The sequence below is a fragment of the Chlamydotis macqueenii genome, chromosome 17 (genome assembly GCF_036417535.1).
Source record: "Chlamydotis macqueenii isolate bChlMac1 chromosome 17, bChlMac1.mat, whole genome shotgun sequence".
Classification (NCBI taxonomy): domain Eukaryota; kingdom Metazoa; phylum Chordata; class Aves; order Otidiformes; family Otididae; genus Chlamydotis; species Chlamydotis macqueenii.
Genome location: NC_141572.1, coordinates 1,433,962 through 1,448,034, shown reverse-complemented (window position 1 = coordinate 1,448,034; position 14,073 = coordinate 1,433,962). Strand labels below are relative to the sequence as shown.

The following is a 14,073-nucleotide window of genomic DNA, read 5'->3' as shown; positions in this document are numbered from 1 at the left end:
ACTCAGGTACACCGTCACCTGTGTCACAGCAATGGGAATCTTAAGCTTTATAGAATTCCAAACTTTTTTTTTTCCCAAGCTTTGTTGGCCAGAACACAGTGCTTTAGAGTTAAAAAGCAAGATCAGCGCTGCTGCTGATGCCGTATTCAGGAGCTGGGTTTAAGGGAGTGGAGAGGGAGGGCCGTATAGGAAGAGAACGGACAGGCACACAAAGGTTTGGAGATCCCTTGTACCCAAAAAACTAGCAGAGCATCAGAAACTGGCGCAAGTCAGGGAATTCCTGAAGAGGCGACAGGCATTTCTGATCATCCCTGTGTGCCAACTCTCCTCCTAACCATGACAACAGCTTAGAAACGGGTGTGAAGGAGCTGGTTTTGACTTGCTGTACTGCCAGTATTCTGGACTTGTTGCTCTGACACCATCACCATGCCCCCCCCAGGACCACCACACACTGATAGTTACTTCCTGATTATCTGAACTGCCCACGTCCTCTTCTTGGCCTCCTTCCGTGCCAGCGCTCCTCGCCAGCACGCCTCCAGCTTGATAGCTGCAAGAATTTATCAGGTCCTGGTATTAGTGTCAGAGGTCCTGTGTCACATTATCTGTTAAATTCACACAGCAGAAGTTATAACTGGCACTTCTACAGCTCTTCCCATCAGCTGATCCTTAGAGCGGGAAGTTCAGAACATTTTTTTTCTCCGTAATATCCGATCCAGCACTCCCTGTGCTGCAGAGCTCAGCATCAAGACAGCGAAGTGCCGTACACAGCAAGCGGCTCACCTCAGGAAGCTGGCCCTCGAGCCTGCCGCGCTATAGATCAGCCTGCCCACTGTCAGAGAGGGTTTGTTCCCCGGCAGGCGATGAGCAACCCCTCGCCACCCCAGAGCCTGCCCACACGCACAGCGGAGGCTGCTGCCGCCGCGCAGCTGGTGCCTGGGTGACACCAAGAGCAGGACGTGGCGTGAGGAGCTCAGCAGAACTGGAGGGACCTCTGTCAGTGCTCCCCATCCAACTGTCGCCTGCGTCTGTCCCCCACAGCCCTGCAGGGAAGCTACCAGTGCTCTCTGCAGCAAGGCGGATTTGTCATCTCCCAAAGCTATGAGTCCTGCTGGAAAGCACAGGCCTAGGAAGGGAATCCCCAATTCCAGAGCCCGTACCTGCCTCTCTCTTCTTCTTGTACTCTCTCTTCCCAAGGCATCCTTTATATTTGGCCTGCAGTCTCGAAACTGGCAAAAAAAAAAAAAGCAGAGACATTGCTCGTATCTACTAAATAACCTTTAAAGATCCCTTACAAGCCAAACTATTCTACGATTCCAAGATCGGAACATTCAGGAGGTGTGCTGCCAGCGAGCAGATCCCACACGCCACGGCCCAGGAGGGTCTGCACAGTCGCTGAGGAACAAAAGGTGCCAAACCACCAACAGGACCCAAAGCAGCCTGCGTAGGCAAACGTGCCCTTAGGCAGCCCACGCGTTTATGCATTTAAAACACTACAAACAGGTAGCACTGGGATGAGGTAAGTGGGATCCCAGTGCCAGGGTACTTTGCGCATCTAGACACAGACCAACAGTTACGAGTAGGACAGCGGGCACTAAATGAGCTGTGTATCTAGAACCCAAGCAATACAGCTAGTGATTTCTCTCCATGCTGGAAAAAGATCCTTGAGTTTTCCTCAGGCTCTCCGGAGCTATGCAGACCAGCGGTCTCGGCTCTCCCCACGGTGCATCTGCTGTGCGAACCTGGAGCCCAGGAACACTTCACCCAGGCTCTGCTTCCTGGTCTATAGGCAGGCAAAGGGGACTGGGACCATACCTAACAGGTGCTTTCTGAATTCAAACGCGTCCTCAGTAGCAAACAGGGTTTTTGGGAACCGAATGAATATTTTGGTTCTGGGGAAAAAAAAAAAAAATAAATGAGAGACCATGAACAGCTTATTCTGAGTGAGCCATCGTTTCAGCTGCCCTAAGTTACACCTCCCTCCATAACCACTCTCCATTTTCTAGCCGGCACATCCTGAAAGGGTGCCAAGGACTCAGCAAAGGGTGGCAGGGAGAGGGAAGGAACAAAGCCCCAGTTACTGCACAAGGTCCCAGTGCCCTGGAAGGTGCGGTGTGGAGACCGCTGCCTTCACACAACTCAGTTCCCAACGCTGGGATTCCTGCAAGTTTCCCCGGAGCTGAGGAGCTCAGGATAAGCAGCTGAAACCCAGATCAAATAGGGCAAGCACCATGCAGCTGAGCAGCAGAGATCACAGCCAGAGAAAGGGAATTTACCTTCCTAACTTGTATTCCTCAGGCTTGTAGCCAATGTGCTTGATGAGCCGCTCCACACCCTCAGCTGCTGGCCCGTGCCAGTGTGGCCAGGTAGCTGGGCAGAGGGATTTATACCTGAAACACCAGCAAGACACCAACACAAATGAACTGATGTTTGAGGAACACCTTCCTGAAACTGTGCCCCACAAATTCCTGCTGCTTTATTCATGGCAGAAGATGCCAAAGCAGAGCAAAATGGATACAGAGGAAAGACACAGACGAAGGTTATCTTTGATGCAGAAGAGTGTCTGCTGAGACCTCCACATCTCCTGTCGCTGGGACTTGACACTGAAAGGTCTAAACCTTGCTCTGGAGCCCTCGTGGGAGGGTTTACCTGGCTAGAGGGCAGAAAAGCTCCACTCACCTTTGCAAGAAGAGCTCGTACTTCCGCCGATACGCGAAGCCTGCCCGCCTCACCCGCAAGTGCTCCATCAGGCCCAGGTACTTCACCTGGTGTCGGATCAGAAAGTCATCAAACTTCCCTGCAGTGACAACAAGAACAGATGTGTTCACTGGTGAACACTGGGGAAAGCTCGCTCACTCCTCTGTGTGTTGGGACAGACAAGGAAGGAATCAAATCCAGTTACCTGGGGTGATGACTTTACCGCTAGCTTAACTAAGAAATATATGTATATATTTATAATTTATCTATCTAATATCTCTCTCTATACACACATATTAGATATATTTTACCTGCTGTATGTAGCTACAAGCTACGTCTCCCTCAATTCATTCCTTTATCTGAACTGCGTCGTCAGCCCAGCGCCTTACCAGGCTCCTTGTTCTCATTGGGTTTAATGCAGCGGATGTAAGAAGGCTCCTTGGACATCAGGATTTCTATAAGGCTGGTCAAACTGTTTTTGAACTGGGTTGCAACCTAAGACGGCATGGAAAGGAGTTTCTTAGCTTTGGAACTCAAGCACTGCAGTAACTGAAATGAACTTGTTCCCCGCACTCATCCAAAAACGGTAAGTAAAAGGCTGACATCTGCATTAGAAGCACAGTTAAATCACAAGTTACCTGCCCAGAGTGCTTAGCAGGAATATTTGAACCTCTGCCACGCAGCTGGACATGCAAGGCAGCCCTTCAGAAACTACTGCTGGGTGGCAGTTTTCAGAAGGATCATTAATAACGTCCTTAAGGTATTGCCACACTGGTAGCTGCTGTCTCAGCAACAGCACCGTTCAACTGCCAGGAAGCTAGCAGGGGCATAACACCCAGCAAAATAAAAAAAAATTTCACTGAATTTGGGACTAAGGATGGGACCAGCAGTTAAATTGAGACTTGGAAGTCGATTTTATATTCAAAGTTCAGACTAAAGATGCACTCACAGTCTCGGGTCTCCTCCTGTTGTCCAGCTCTGACAGCAAGAAGCAGTCTCTCATGATGCCGTTTTTAGAGTTGCACAGCACCTGAAACAGGATAAACACAAAGCCACCTCACTTAGCAGGGGTGCGATTCCTACTGCGATGCTTCTACGCTTGAGCGGCACGGCCGCAAGGACGTGCACGAGGTGACCAAAGAGCATTGCTAAGGAAAAACTGACGTTCTTGCTTGCCACAGAGATTAAATACATCTTCTGCAAAACATCTCTGCTTCCAGCAAGGGGACTTAAGAGAACAGCCTCCCTTTCTTGTTCTTACCTCTTTCAGGTTTCTGTACAGGAGATCGTTATTCTTGTCCAGAAATCCTAAAGGAAAAACAAAGTTTAATTATTATGAAGGCTACACTCTTTAGCACAAAATCTGGACATTTATATCCTCAAACTTCTCACTGCATTCATGTTATTGATATTAGGAAAAAAGGGTGGTAGAGCACCGGCCCAGGTTGCCCAGAGAGGCGGTGGATGCCCCATCCCTGGAAACGTTCCAGGCCAGGTTGGCCGGGGCTCTGAGCAACCCGATCTGGTTGGAGATGTCCCTGCTCCTGGCAGGGGGGTTGGGCTGGGTGGGCTTTGAAGGTCCCTTCCCACCCAAACCATTCTGTGATTCTATGTTTAAGACTTCTGAGTCACAGTGCCTTCAGAGGGCAGATATTTTGTAATTCACCCTCACATCACGTTATCATCCACTCCCTTGGCTCAAAAGCTCGGGTCAGTCCTAGGCTGGCACTGCTCCCACTCACCGACAGCGCAGTAGGTGACTTCTCCTGCGTAGTGAAGGAGGCGGAAATCCACCCAGTCGATGGATTTCCGTGTTTTCTGGTCTGCAAGCTTGCGACTGCAGGGGGGGAAAAAAAAAAAAAAAAACACCAAGAAAGAAAGCAGCAAAAAGGCTTCCTCAGCTTGTAGTCACCTGCGCAAAAAGCAGCTGTAGGGGTGCTGGGAGTCTATGTAATGTGTGTTCTATCAACATCCTCTGGCTATACACCCGTGGCCCATAATCAGATCATCATCTCTGACCGTTCTGAACAGCTAACAGCTAAACTCGGTGCTGGGGAATGGGAGGCAGCTGCCAGAACCTCCTCAAAATACCTGCGCCCTATCCGTTGCCATTTGACCACAATCATTCTTTCCAGAAGTATTAAGATTTCCTCCTGTAACATTCACTTAAATACATTCCCATTGCCTATGTGAGAAAAAGATCACCAACTTCCCCAGTTTCAGTGTGAAAACAGAGGGGATGGATTGTTTGATATCTTTTGCCCTAGAACAAGAACCTGAATACAAAGGAGTAATCAAAATTTGCAAGACTAGCAGGAAAATTTTAGAAAGCAAGGACTCCTGAAAGAGAAAAAAAAAAAAAAAAAAAAGAGCAACTTAACAGTTGAAGTTTCAGCTTTGTAAGCAGTCACACAGCAGAGCAGTGTGTCACAACAGCGCATTAATACATCAAAATCTCCTTCCAAGAGCGTTGCACAGCACAGATCCCAGTTAAGCAGCTCTTGCACTTCTATTTAAAGCTGTTAATAGGGCAGAGCAGTACTAAGGCATTGTGGTGACAAGGAAGCTGGCTACAAATTTTCCACTTGGCTGTGATGAACTTCAGAGATGTAGGAACAGTGACAATTCAGCAGCATGACTGAATTGATGACTTGTCAAAGCCCTTCAGGGCTTCTGCTGGGAGATGCCAGAACAGCCCGGTGCCAACGTGCTCGTCTGCCACCGAAACCGAACCAAAAACAAGACAAATTGAGTATCAACCAAAATGCACTCGTCTGGGAGATGTGAGCAGGAGCACGTTTCTTTCCTCTTCCTACCCAAGCCTCACACATATCAAGATGGACTCTCAAAAAATATTTATGTACCCCTCACAGCCTGGGGCATAGGCTTCGCACCACAATGCCTCCAGCTTTCTCTGGAGTCAGCAGGGGACAAAGCCATCAATGGCCAAAGCCATTTCGCCTTCATGGGCCAAAGCCATCTAATCCTTACAGAAGCAGTCCCTAATTTTCATGTGGAATGAAACCAGACTCAGAGATCAGCATCACACTGGTAAAGAGACAGGAATCCCCACCACCGCCTTCCCAAGACCCCAGGTCACACTCTACCAGCGTAACTCGTTACAACATCAGGCAGTGGATGGGCTGCTCGCTTTTCTTTGGTACAAAGCAAAATAATTCCCTCCCCAATACTCTGTTATGGGTAAGAGATGGGAAGAGTTTCCTCTGCGACAGGATACAGAGCGTAAATGCATACGTCACAAAGTGTGCATGGTCTCCTACTTTCTCTTCCAGCTTTTCCAAGAAGCTCAAATCAGTCGCTTCACCAGGTCGTAAGCATTCTTCGTCCTGGAACGGCAGACACCAGATCAAAGGCTGCTCTGAACAGACTACTCCCTCCTCGCTAACACTGAGTACAACTTTGTTATGCAAAACCAAGGAGCTTGGTTACAATTTGAGATGAGGTCCATTTAATACAAGTAGTTTCTGGTTAACTTCAGAGCTTCACTTTTCTGTTTTCAGCAGAACTGTCAAGACAAGTTAAGTCAAGTTCAGCTTTTTTTCTTCCAAATTTGCAATGTTCTGCCTCATCCTTTATTATTTGTAGTTCATTTAAACAATAACTGTGAGAAAGATGACATCATTAAACAGCCAAATCCAGAAGGACCTGGAGGACTCTCAGCCTGGATTAATTGCAGAGTTGGAGGGGGAAGACAAGCTTACAGAACACCCAGTTTTCTGGGTCTTTTTTACAAGGTCTATTTGTTTACATTCTGAATAATGCAGACCCATCACATGATTAGAGGAAAAAAAATACGATCATGGACCATTATGTTAGGGCAGAGGCAGACATTCACATTTAGGTAGCACAAACTCTGTTCTTACCAGAATGGAGATTATTCCTTTGTGCTTCTGCTCAACCAGGTCACAGATGATCTTGTTGTTAAAATATGGAATGGGTTCCCACTGGGAACAGGAGGTGGGGGGGGAAAGAGGAAGAAAAGTTTTAGAGGAAGATCTTGTCTTGGCAATTTTTAAGTTATTTGGAGCCAAGTTTCAATTCCAGTAAAGATCAGTGTTGTGAATTGGGACCGACCGAGCTGCTGGGGGAAAAGTGACAGCACGGCGATCCCTCACCTCACAGTACAGCCTTCCTGGGCTTCCAGCAGCCCAGACCAGCCTCTTCTCTATGTTAACGCACTCCATCTTCCAGTGCCTTACACTGCTGGAGCTCACATTCACACAGGGTCATTGTCACTGCTGACTTGAGCTTTGGGGCATGGCCTACTCCTTTCTTAGATGATGTAAATTAAATCTAGGCTAAATTACACCACAAAAGGGTTACAGAATGAGCCCATGACTATCTTATATTTCACAAGAGAACAAGGTAAACTGAAAAAAAAGCAAAAAAACAAACAAGAAACAACAGGATGTCTAGCTCATTGACGATCAAAGATATTCAGTGTAATGGCAGTTCAAAGAAAAAAGGGAGGGGAAAAAACAATAAATTACCTCTATTCCTTCCAGTTCGTATTCCTCCTGCTCAGCTTTCAAGGTCATCTCAATCAGCAGCTGCTGGAGCTTCTCATTGCAGTAATTAATGCAGAACTGCTCAAAGCTTCAGGGCGGTTAAACGAGCATTAGTTTTTATTTATTCCATGGACGGTTTTATTTCTCCCACCACTACCTACTGGTTTCCAGCCAGACAGTCCCCTTTTATACAGACCAAACCCACACATTCCTCCCACACCCTTGTGCCAACAGCTCCAGCCCAGGCAAGCAGTCCAAACTCAAGCTTTCATCAGCTAACGTGATGCACTCAGATTCAGCAGTCACCTGCAGCTTGCCCTGCTGAGATGAGAGTACACCCAAGAAGCCAGGTAGGACTTCAGCACACGTCCCCACCAGCACGAGGAGAGATTATCGCAAGCCTCAGGAACTGCTGTTACCTGTTTGTGTCCAGCACTTCAAAGCCATAGATATCCAGCAGGCCAATAACCGTTTTCCGAGTTGAATCCTGTTAAAGACACCATCACTCTGTAATTGCTGCTTCAGCTGAGGCTTCTCCCCTGCACATTTCATGTTTCCTTCACCTAAATTTTAAACTTTGAGAGCTTTGTATCACACTTGAATGGAGTAGCCACTTTAAAGTAGGTGATGACCGACTAAAATTATTTAACATACCCCCTTCCACACCCAGCTGAACAGGTTTCCCACTCAGTGCTGCGGGATGCCCCTACATCAATTATCGAGCATCCAAGATATTTGGTAATGAGTGTCCTAGGGCCTTGCTGGAGAAGCTCTGCTCAGCATGTTAGGAGCACTCATTGCCTAGGAAGACACTAGAGGAGAAACCAACCTTGTTGGCTAGAGACCCATTAATTTTGTTGACTAGCCAAGTGAAAGTCCGTCCGTAAATCGCCTTTGCTACTGCATCCCGAGCGTAGAATGCCAGATCCACGTTCAATGGGCTTAGGACCTAAAAATAAAGACATGCCAGAGATGATAAACACCATGGATGATCAGAGCAAACTCCTGCAAAGGCAGTTCACCCGTGTGGCCTGGAGAACGAGCCATGTTTTTGTGTGCCACAGCTGCCTGCAAGTCCCTACTCCCAGCTTTTTAACAGTTACTACCTTATTCCCAGTATTAGAATTTTATTGCCGAACACGTTCAGTTTAACGTCTCGGGCTAGAAGAGGAAGATGATACGGAGGAGGAGAGACAGGCAGAGTGATCTGTTTTTACTGTGATGCTGCTAAGAGCTCCTCATCTGTCACCAGCACTGGCCAGACTGGCTCCCAGCCGCCTGGGGTTACACAGCACCGCTCGATACCTCTTCGGATCTGGCTTCGATCTTCCGATGGGTGAGAGCTTCCTGCAGAATGGATAAGTGCACTCCCAGCAGCTGCAGGAAAAAAAGAAATATTTGTACTCAGAGTGGGGCCAGGAGGAGACTGTTTAAATAAGATGGTTTTGTCCTTAAGAGAAAGACACGGCACGGTTAAGGCTTTCTTCATAGCAGTTGTAATACTGACACCGTGTCAGAAGAGATACCTTTGAAATCCATTTGATCTGCGTGCCATCGCGAATGATCGCGTGTCCATTGCTGTCTTCTTCAAACTGAATGTTGCCGAGGTGCAGGACGCTAGCAACAATCCCAAAGAGGTGCTAACAACGAGAGAAACACCATTAGAAAACAGGTTCCCATAGCTCCACAGGATGGTACTCATCTTTCCTACGCATGCTGACAAACAGAATGTTGGCTGGGCTGAAGGAGGCGAGTCGGAGAACCTGCTTCAGTGATACGCTACCTCCAGTTGCCATCACGCTGTACCAAGTGATAAAGCCCTTCACCCACCGACTCCCTCAATCCCCCCAAAGTGATGTCCCATTCCATCCTTAACACCTCTCCCAAGCAAGATGGCTCCCATCACTTTTAAGTGATGACAGCAGTGCACCCCTTACTTAAATCGCCTTTGGGAGGTTCCATCCCTTTTAACACGCATACCTCTATATCTTTTTCAGTAAAGTCAATGATAGAAAAAGCTTTGCGGACTATTTTCCAGTCGTTCTTGTCATTAATAGAAAACACTTTGGCACATCGACCCTGTACAGTAAAAGAAAGCTGAATCAGTACAACTCATCGGCAAAGCAATTTTATTATCAGCAACAATTAGCTAGCAGGTTTACTCCATTGCTGCTGATCCTGAAAGTGGCTCATTTGATCAGATCTTTCAGCTTACACTTAAAACTTCAGATTACTTAAAGCACTGAGCTCGGATAGTGATTACCACAGAATGGCCGAGTCCGGTGAAGAGCTTGAGCTTACAGCCATCTTCCGTTTTTATGGTAATAGTATCTTCTGCTCAAGTGTTCTTCACTACCAAGGAAGAGGAAACTGAGAGCACTACCACAAGTGAGCTGTACACTGCACAGCCATACCTATGGACCTCTACAATACAAGGTCCATAAATCCCAAGAAACTCATTTTATTTCAGGTTCTGACACAGGAGCCTTAGAAGAGATGTTTTTACACCAAGTGTAACTTGCAGGCAGATACCTCTCTGCCTTTTCGTAACTCAGACCACTCTTCTCAATGAATCCTGACCACACCAGAGAGAGCAGGGTCATAGAATGGTTTGGTGATGTTTTCTTAAGAGCATTTACATTCTCTCAGCAGCAGTAGGGATGGCAGCAGCAAGCCATTCCGCACACACAGAACACGGGGAATACACTATTAGTAAGAGACCTGGTGAAAATTTGCAATCCCTACAGTTCAGGATGTAAGACCCAGAGAGATGCAAGACTCACAGACCTGGATGAGATACGCGTACTTCTGGGGGTTGCGCTCCAGCCCAAGCCAGCAAAGAAGATCCTTGTCTCCACCCTCTAATAACTGGTAGAAAATATGGAAATTCCTCTCTCCGTGGTTTTGGTGGACAACTCGGGATTTCTCAATTAGGTAACTGAGGATGTGCCCTCCCACAGGAGCTCCCTGGCAGAAGAAAGCAGTCAGATCAACACCAGCAGATATAAATAATGTCATTGTGATGGCTGTTCCTCCACCCTAGGAGTGAGGAGCGGTGTCAGGAGAAGCGTGTTTCTGCTGTTACTCATCTGCCATCTTGTGTTTAAGAGTTAGCATCCAGCAACGGTACAATCTACCTAAACAATTTGCTGTCCTTCTAGTGTAACGTATGCTTTACAACAATCTCTGCTGGCTTTCTCCTGAGCGCTGGCAGTATTGACAGCAGTATAGGAAGCTTTCAGGATGTACAGCTCATCACTTTACTCACAAAATGCAACGCCTGTAAAAATAGGGTCAGAGATCTGCAGTGTAAGTCTTCATAAACCCTGTGCTACCTGGTAGGTGTCCAAGAGGTTCACCAACACAGCTTGCTTCAATAGCAGTCCATTAAGTTTGTTCTCACCTTAAAATCAAATTGGATATCCATGTATTTCCCAAATCTACTTGAGTTGTCATTACGCAGCGTTTTCGCGTTTCCAAAAGCCTGTGGATAAACAGACAGATTGAGTCACCTATCTTACAGGGAACCTGACATCCATAAAGGGACAAAGTCCCACTAACAAAGACTCGCTGCATCAGCCGAGTCCTCCTGCTGAATCTAGGGGGATTAAAGAAATATAAACCAATGTATTCCCCCAGCTTTAAAGTGGAATTCAGCTAAACAAATTATCGCTCTTTCTTGCATGACCTATAACTGGAGCCCCAAGGAACTGCTGTATGGTGCACAGTTCCCTTGCACTCCCAGGTTTCAGCTGTCCTCCGCTATAACACCCAAGTTTAAATTTCTAAATGTTAAAGTGATGCTAAATCCCAAGCATTCTTTCAGAGGTTGTGCAGCCAAGAGGCCGAACGTACATTATTATTTATGTCATGTATGCAGGCGCAAAATTATTTAAAGCAGGAGGCCACTCCTGGGTGCAGATGTGTAGACTTGTATGAAAGTCTTGTGGAGTGAGGCCATCAACACCAACCGTTCTGCATTTTGTACCTTTATTTAGTTTTTACCTCCAGAACAGGATTGGAAAGTAGCAGCCGATCACGGACGATCTGCAGCTGCTCTGTAGTTGGACAAGTTACCGCGTAATACTGCAAGATCTTCTTGGATGCCTCTGTCTTCCCAGCCCCGCTCTCCCCAGAGATGAGGATGAAATGGTTGTTGTACTCGCTGCACATCACCCGGTAGGCGTTGTCAGCTATGGCATACCTGAACAAGGGTCACAAGGAGCACTGAGAGGAGAAGCATCCCTTAGAAATGGCAACAGGAGGCAGAGTATCAAAGGTTTTTCAGAAGCACTTGCTTGTCGTCTAACATTACAAATCTTGGACATGATGGGAAAGCACAGCTCAAAACGCGAGACTGACCTGAGGTCTCAGTGAAAACCCAGTCTGTATCTGAGAGACAGACAGAGCTTGTTCTTTTCCCCCCCACTGTTGCTGTAGGATTTACACAGGCTGCACGTATTCCTGGTGAATACAGCCTATCCACAGCAGGGACTCCCCCTTCCAAAGCAGAGGAGCCAGTTTTGGTTCTAGAAAAGGGAAGATCTCAGCTTCTGCTGACAGAGACAGATACACAGATAACCAACAGTGGAGCCTTCACCAATGTGCCACTCAAGGAAGGAAAAGAAAAGAGAAAAACGTACTTGGCAAACCACCCAACAACTTCCAACCACTAAATCCAGTTGAGCACTGCGCCAGTCCCAGAGTCGCCTGCGCTGACACAGGGCCTCAAAGGACGAGGCGAGGTGACTAGGGGTTTTGGACAACTGAAGGAAGGGACGTTCACTAGAATGCGGACACAGGTGAGCGGTGGTCTGACCAGAGCACGTGCAATGAGGATACACTGAGCATGAGTCAGGACAGTTATCTTCCAGATAACTCTTCCCCTACAGATTCCCCATCATCATTTCTACAATCCTTTTCTTCCCCTTTTATTCTGACAGTCAGTTAGAAGCCAGAGACAAATACATCCTTGCCTACAGGAAGACAAGAATATCAGCACTCTCCAGACCCAGCGAGAGTGGGTACACGTCCTGGCCGCTAGTACACTGCATTACAGAGAAAACCCGATTTATCCACATAAACTGAAATCCTAAGGGTCCTACTTACAGATGTGGTGGCAGTTCGAAAAAGTTCACCCCTCGATAAAGCTGCATCTGTGTCACGGTGTAGATATCCAGCTCTTTGTAAGGGTTGACAGACACAAGAAGAGTGCCGATATATGTCTGTGGGGAGAAAGAACGCGTACAGCTGGGAAACCTGTTCCTTCTCCAGAACGACGGCTCCCAAAATGGGAGTCAAGTCCACCAGGACACTAGGACCATTATGCAATAACAACTGGAAGATGGTACAAAACTTGTCATAAGGCGAAAGGAAAAAAAGAAATACAGTAAAACAAAAAAACTGCCACAGGCATCACTATTTCAAAGCCAACACCAAGCTTCTTCCAAAACCTACCCAGTTAAGAGCAAAGCTGAATGATGAAAGCAAGCTTATAGCCTTACAAAACACGGGTTTGGAGCCTCTTATATACAAGTTTTTGTTATCTCATAACACTTACGGGATTTTTTTTCTGCTTAGATTAAAGTTAACGTAATAATGCATCTCCTATCCCAGCTCTGTTTCACAAAATCTTTGGAAATGACCAGTAACCAATGTGGTGAGGGAAAGCCAGATAGGACGTCTGCTCCGCAGACAGCAGTCCAGCAGAGACAATGCCTTCTCGACTGCGAAAGGTGCACAAACAACGTATTTCAGGACACACTGCATTTTCCCTTGTTTACATACATTTTCAGCACATCAAAATGACACATCTACCTTCTGCGCTGTCTTTAAATTATTTTCATTAGTGCTGTAACAATATCAGTCCTCATTTGACACAGGACATGTTTACATTATCTAAGCTTGTCATGGCTATAAGCCAATATACAACCTTGGGGTTGCTGGGAAAAGAAAAAAAAAGCAGACATTAGACACAGCTACAAAACCTTCTCAGTTTGCACTCTGAAGTCCTCAGCACTTCTCAGACAAGGCAAACGCCACGTTCAGTGCTGCCTTGCTTTCAGAGATAGCGTTTCACTTCCCCATTCCCTTGCTATTTACTGCACGTTGCTTGAAACTCTGCACGGCAACTCAGAGCAGGCTGAGGCCGTTATTTTCATCAGCTAAAGCAAACGAACTATTACTGGGTGATCTCTCTGCTGGGTACTACCTACATCCAGGAAGGTTTATTATTAGATACACGTGGCTCTTCCTCCTAGATCTGACTAGCAGGGCCGCACTTGGAGACACTTCATTGGCCACAGGCACCCAGACGGCCAGCACTCACATAGATGAGGTTCTCCTGGTAGCGCTTGCGAAGGTTGTTCAGGAACGCCGCCTCGCTGGTGTGGGAGTCCAGAAGCACAAAGTCCTGCACCCCGACTCTGTCCCGGGCTATCAGAGCCCCTTCCATGTTCGCGTCAGCGTTATCTTCCACTTCTTCTTTCTACAACACAAAGGTCGGATGATACAGAATTAGGAGAGGGTTGACAGGGACCCTAAGGGGCAGCCAAGTCCTTCCCCACACCCCAGGGCCAAACCAGCCTTGCACGGGCCATGCCGAGGGATTGTTATCCAAGCTGTTATGAACCCCTTCCCCAAAGATGGCCATTTCACAGCATACGAGTTCGCACTCCAAATTCTCTGCAACCAAGACATCCTAGGTTCACGATTGAGACTAGAGAGGAAGACCAAAGTTTGCAGACAGCCCTCATAAGATAATAGTTTTTTGAGACAAACCAAGCTCTGAAGATTCAGCTATGAACTATTTCACCTTAATTTTCCCCTCAAACAGTTGATACTCATTTTT

General features: G+C 47.0%; 1 protein-coding gene across 1 annotated transcript in view; it reads right to left on the bottom strand.

Moving 5' to 3' along the window:
* Positions 1-14,073, bottom strand: part of MYO1H (myosin IH) — a 33,107-nt gene that overhangs the window by 5,687 nt on the left and 13,347 nt on the right. The window contains exons 4-25 of the mRNA XM_086761382.1: positions 13,552-13,710; positions 12,333-12,448; positions 11,229-11,427; positions 10,627-10,707; positions 10,011-10,190; positions 9,204-9,302; positions 8,750-8,863; positions 8,529-8,600; positions 8,053-8,172; positions 7,643-7,710; positions 7,206-7,311; positions 6,579-6,659; positions 5,950-6,041; positions 4,437-4,531; positions 3,956-4,002; positions 3,644-3,724; positions 3,084-3,189; positions 2,677-2,794; positions 2,274-2,387; positions 1,813-1,889; positions 1,158-1,226; positions 463-547 (exon numbers count right to left, since the gene is read on the bottom strand). Coding sequence (XP_086617508.1) covers positions 463-547; positions 1,158-1,226; positions 1,813-1,889; positions 2,274-2,387; positions 2,677-2,794; positions 3,084-3,189; positions 3,644-3,724; positions 3,956-4,002; positions 4,437-4,531; positions 5,950-6,041; positions 6,579-6,659; positions 7,206-7,311; positions 7,643-7,710; positions 8,053-8,172; positions 8,529-8,600; positions 8,750-8,863; positions 9,204-9,302; positions 10,011-10,190; positions 10,627-10,707; positions 11,229-11,427; positions 12,333-12,448; positions 13,552-13,710 — 2,279 coding nt within the window. The remainder of the gene's footprint in view (positions 1-462; positions 548-1,157; positions 1,227-1,812; positions 1,890-2,273; positions 2,388-2,676; positions 2,795-3,083; positions 3,190-3,643; positions 3,725-3,955; positions 4,003-4,436; positions 4,532-5,949; positions 6,042-6,578; positions 6,660-7,205; positions 7,312-7,642; positions 7,711-8,052; positions 8,173-8,528; positions 8,601-8,749; positions 8,864-9,203; positions 9,303-10,010; positions 10,191-10,626; positions 10,708-11,228; positions 11,428-12,332; positions 12,449-13,551; positions 13,711-14,073) is intronic.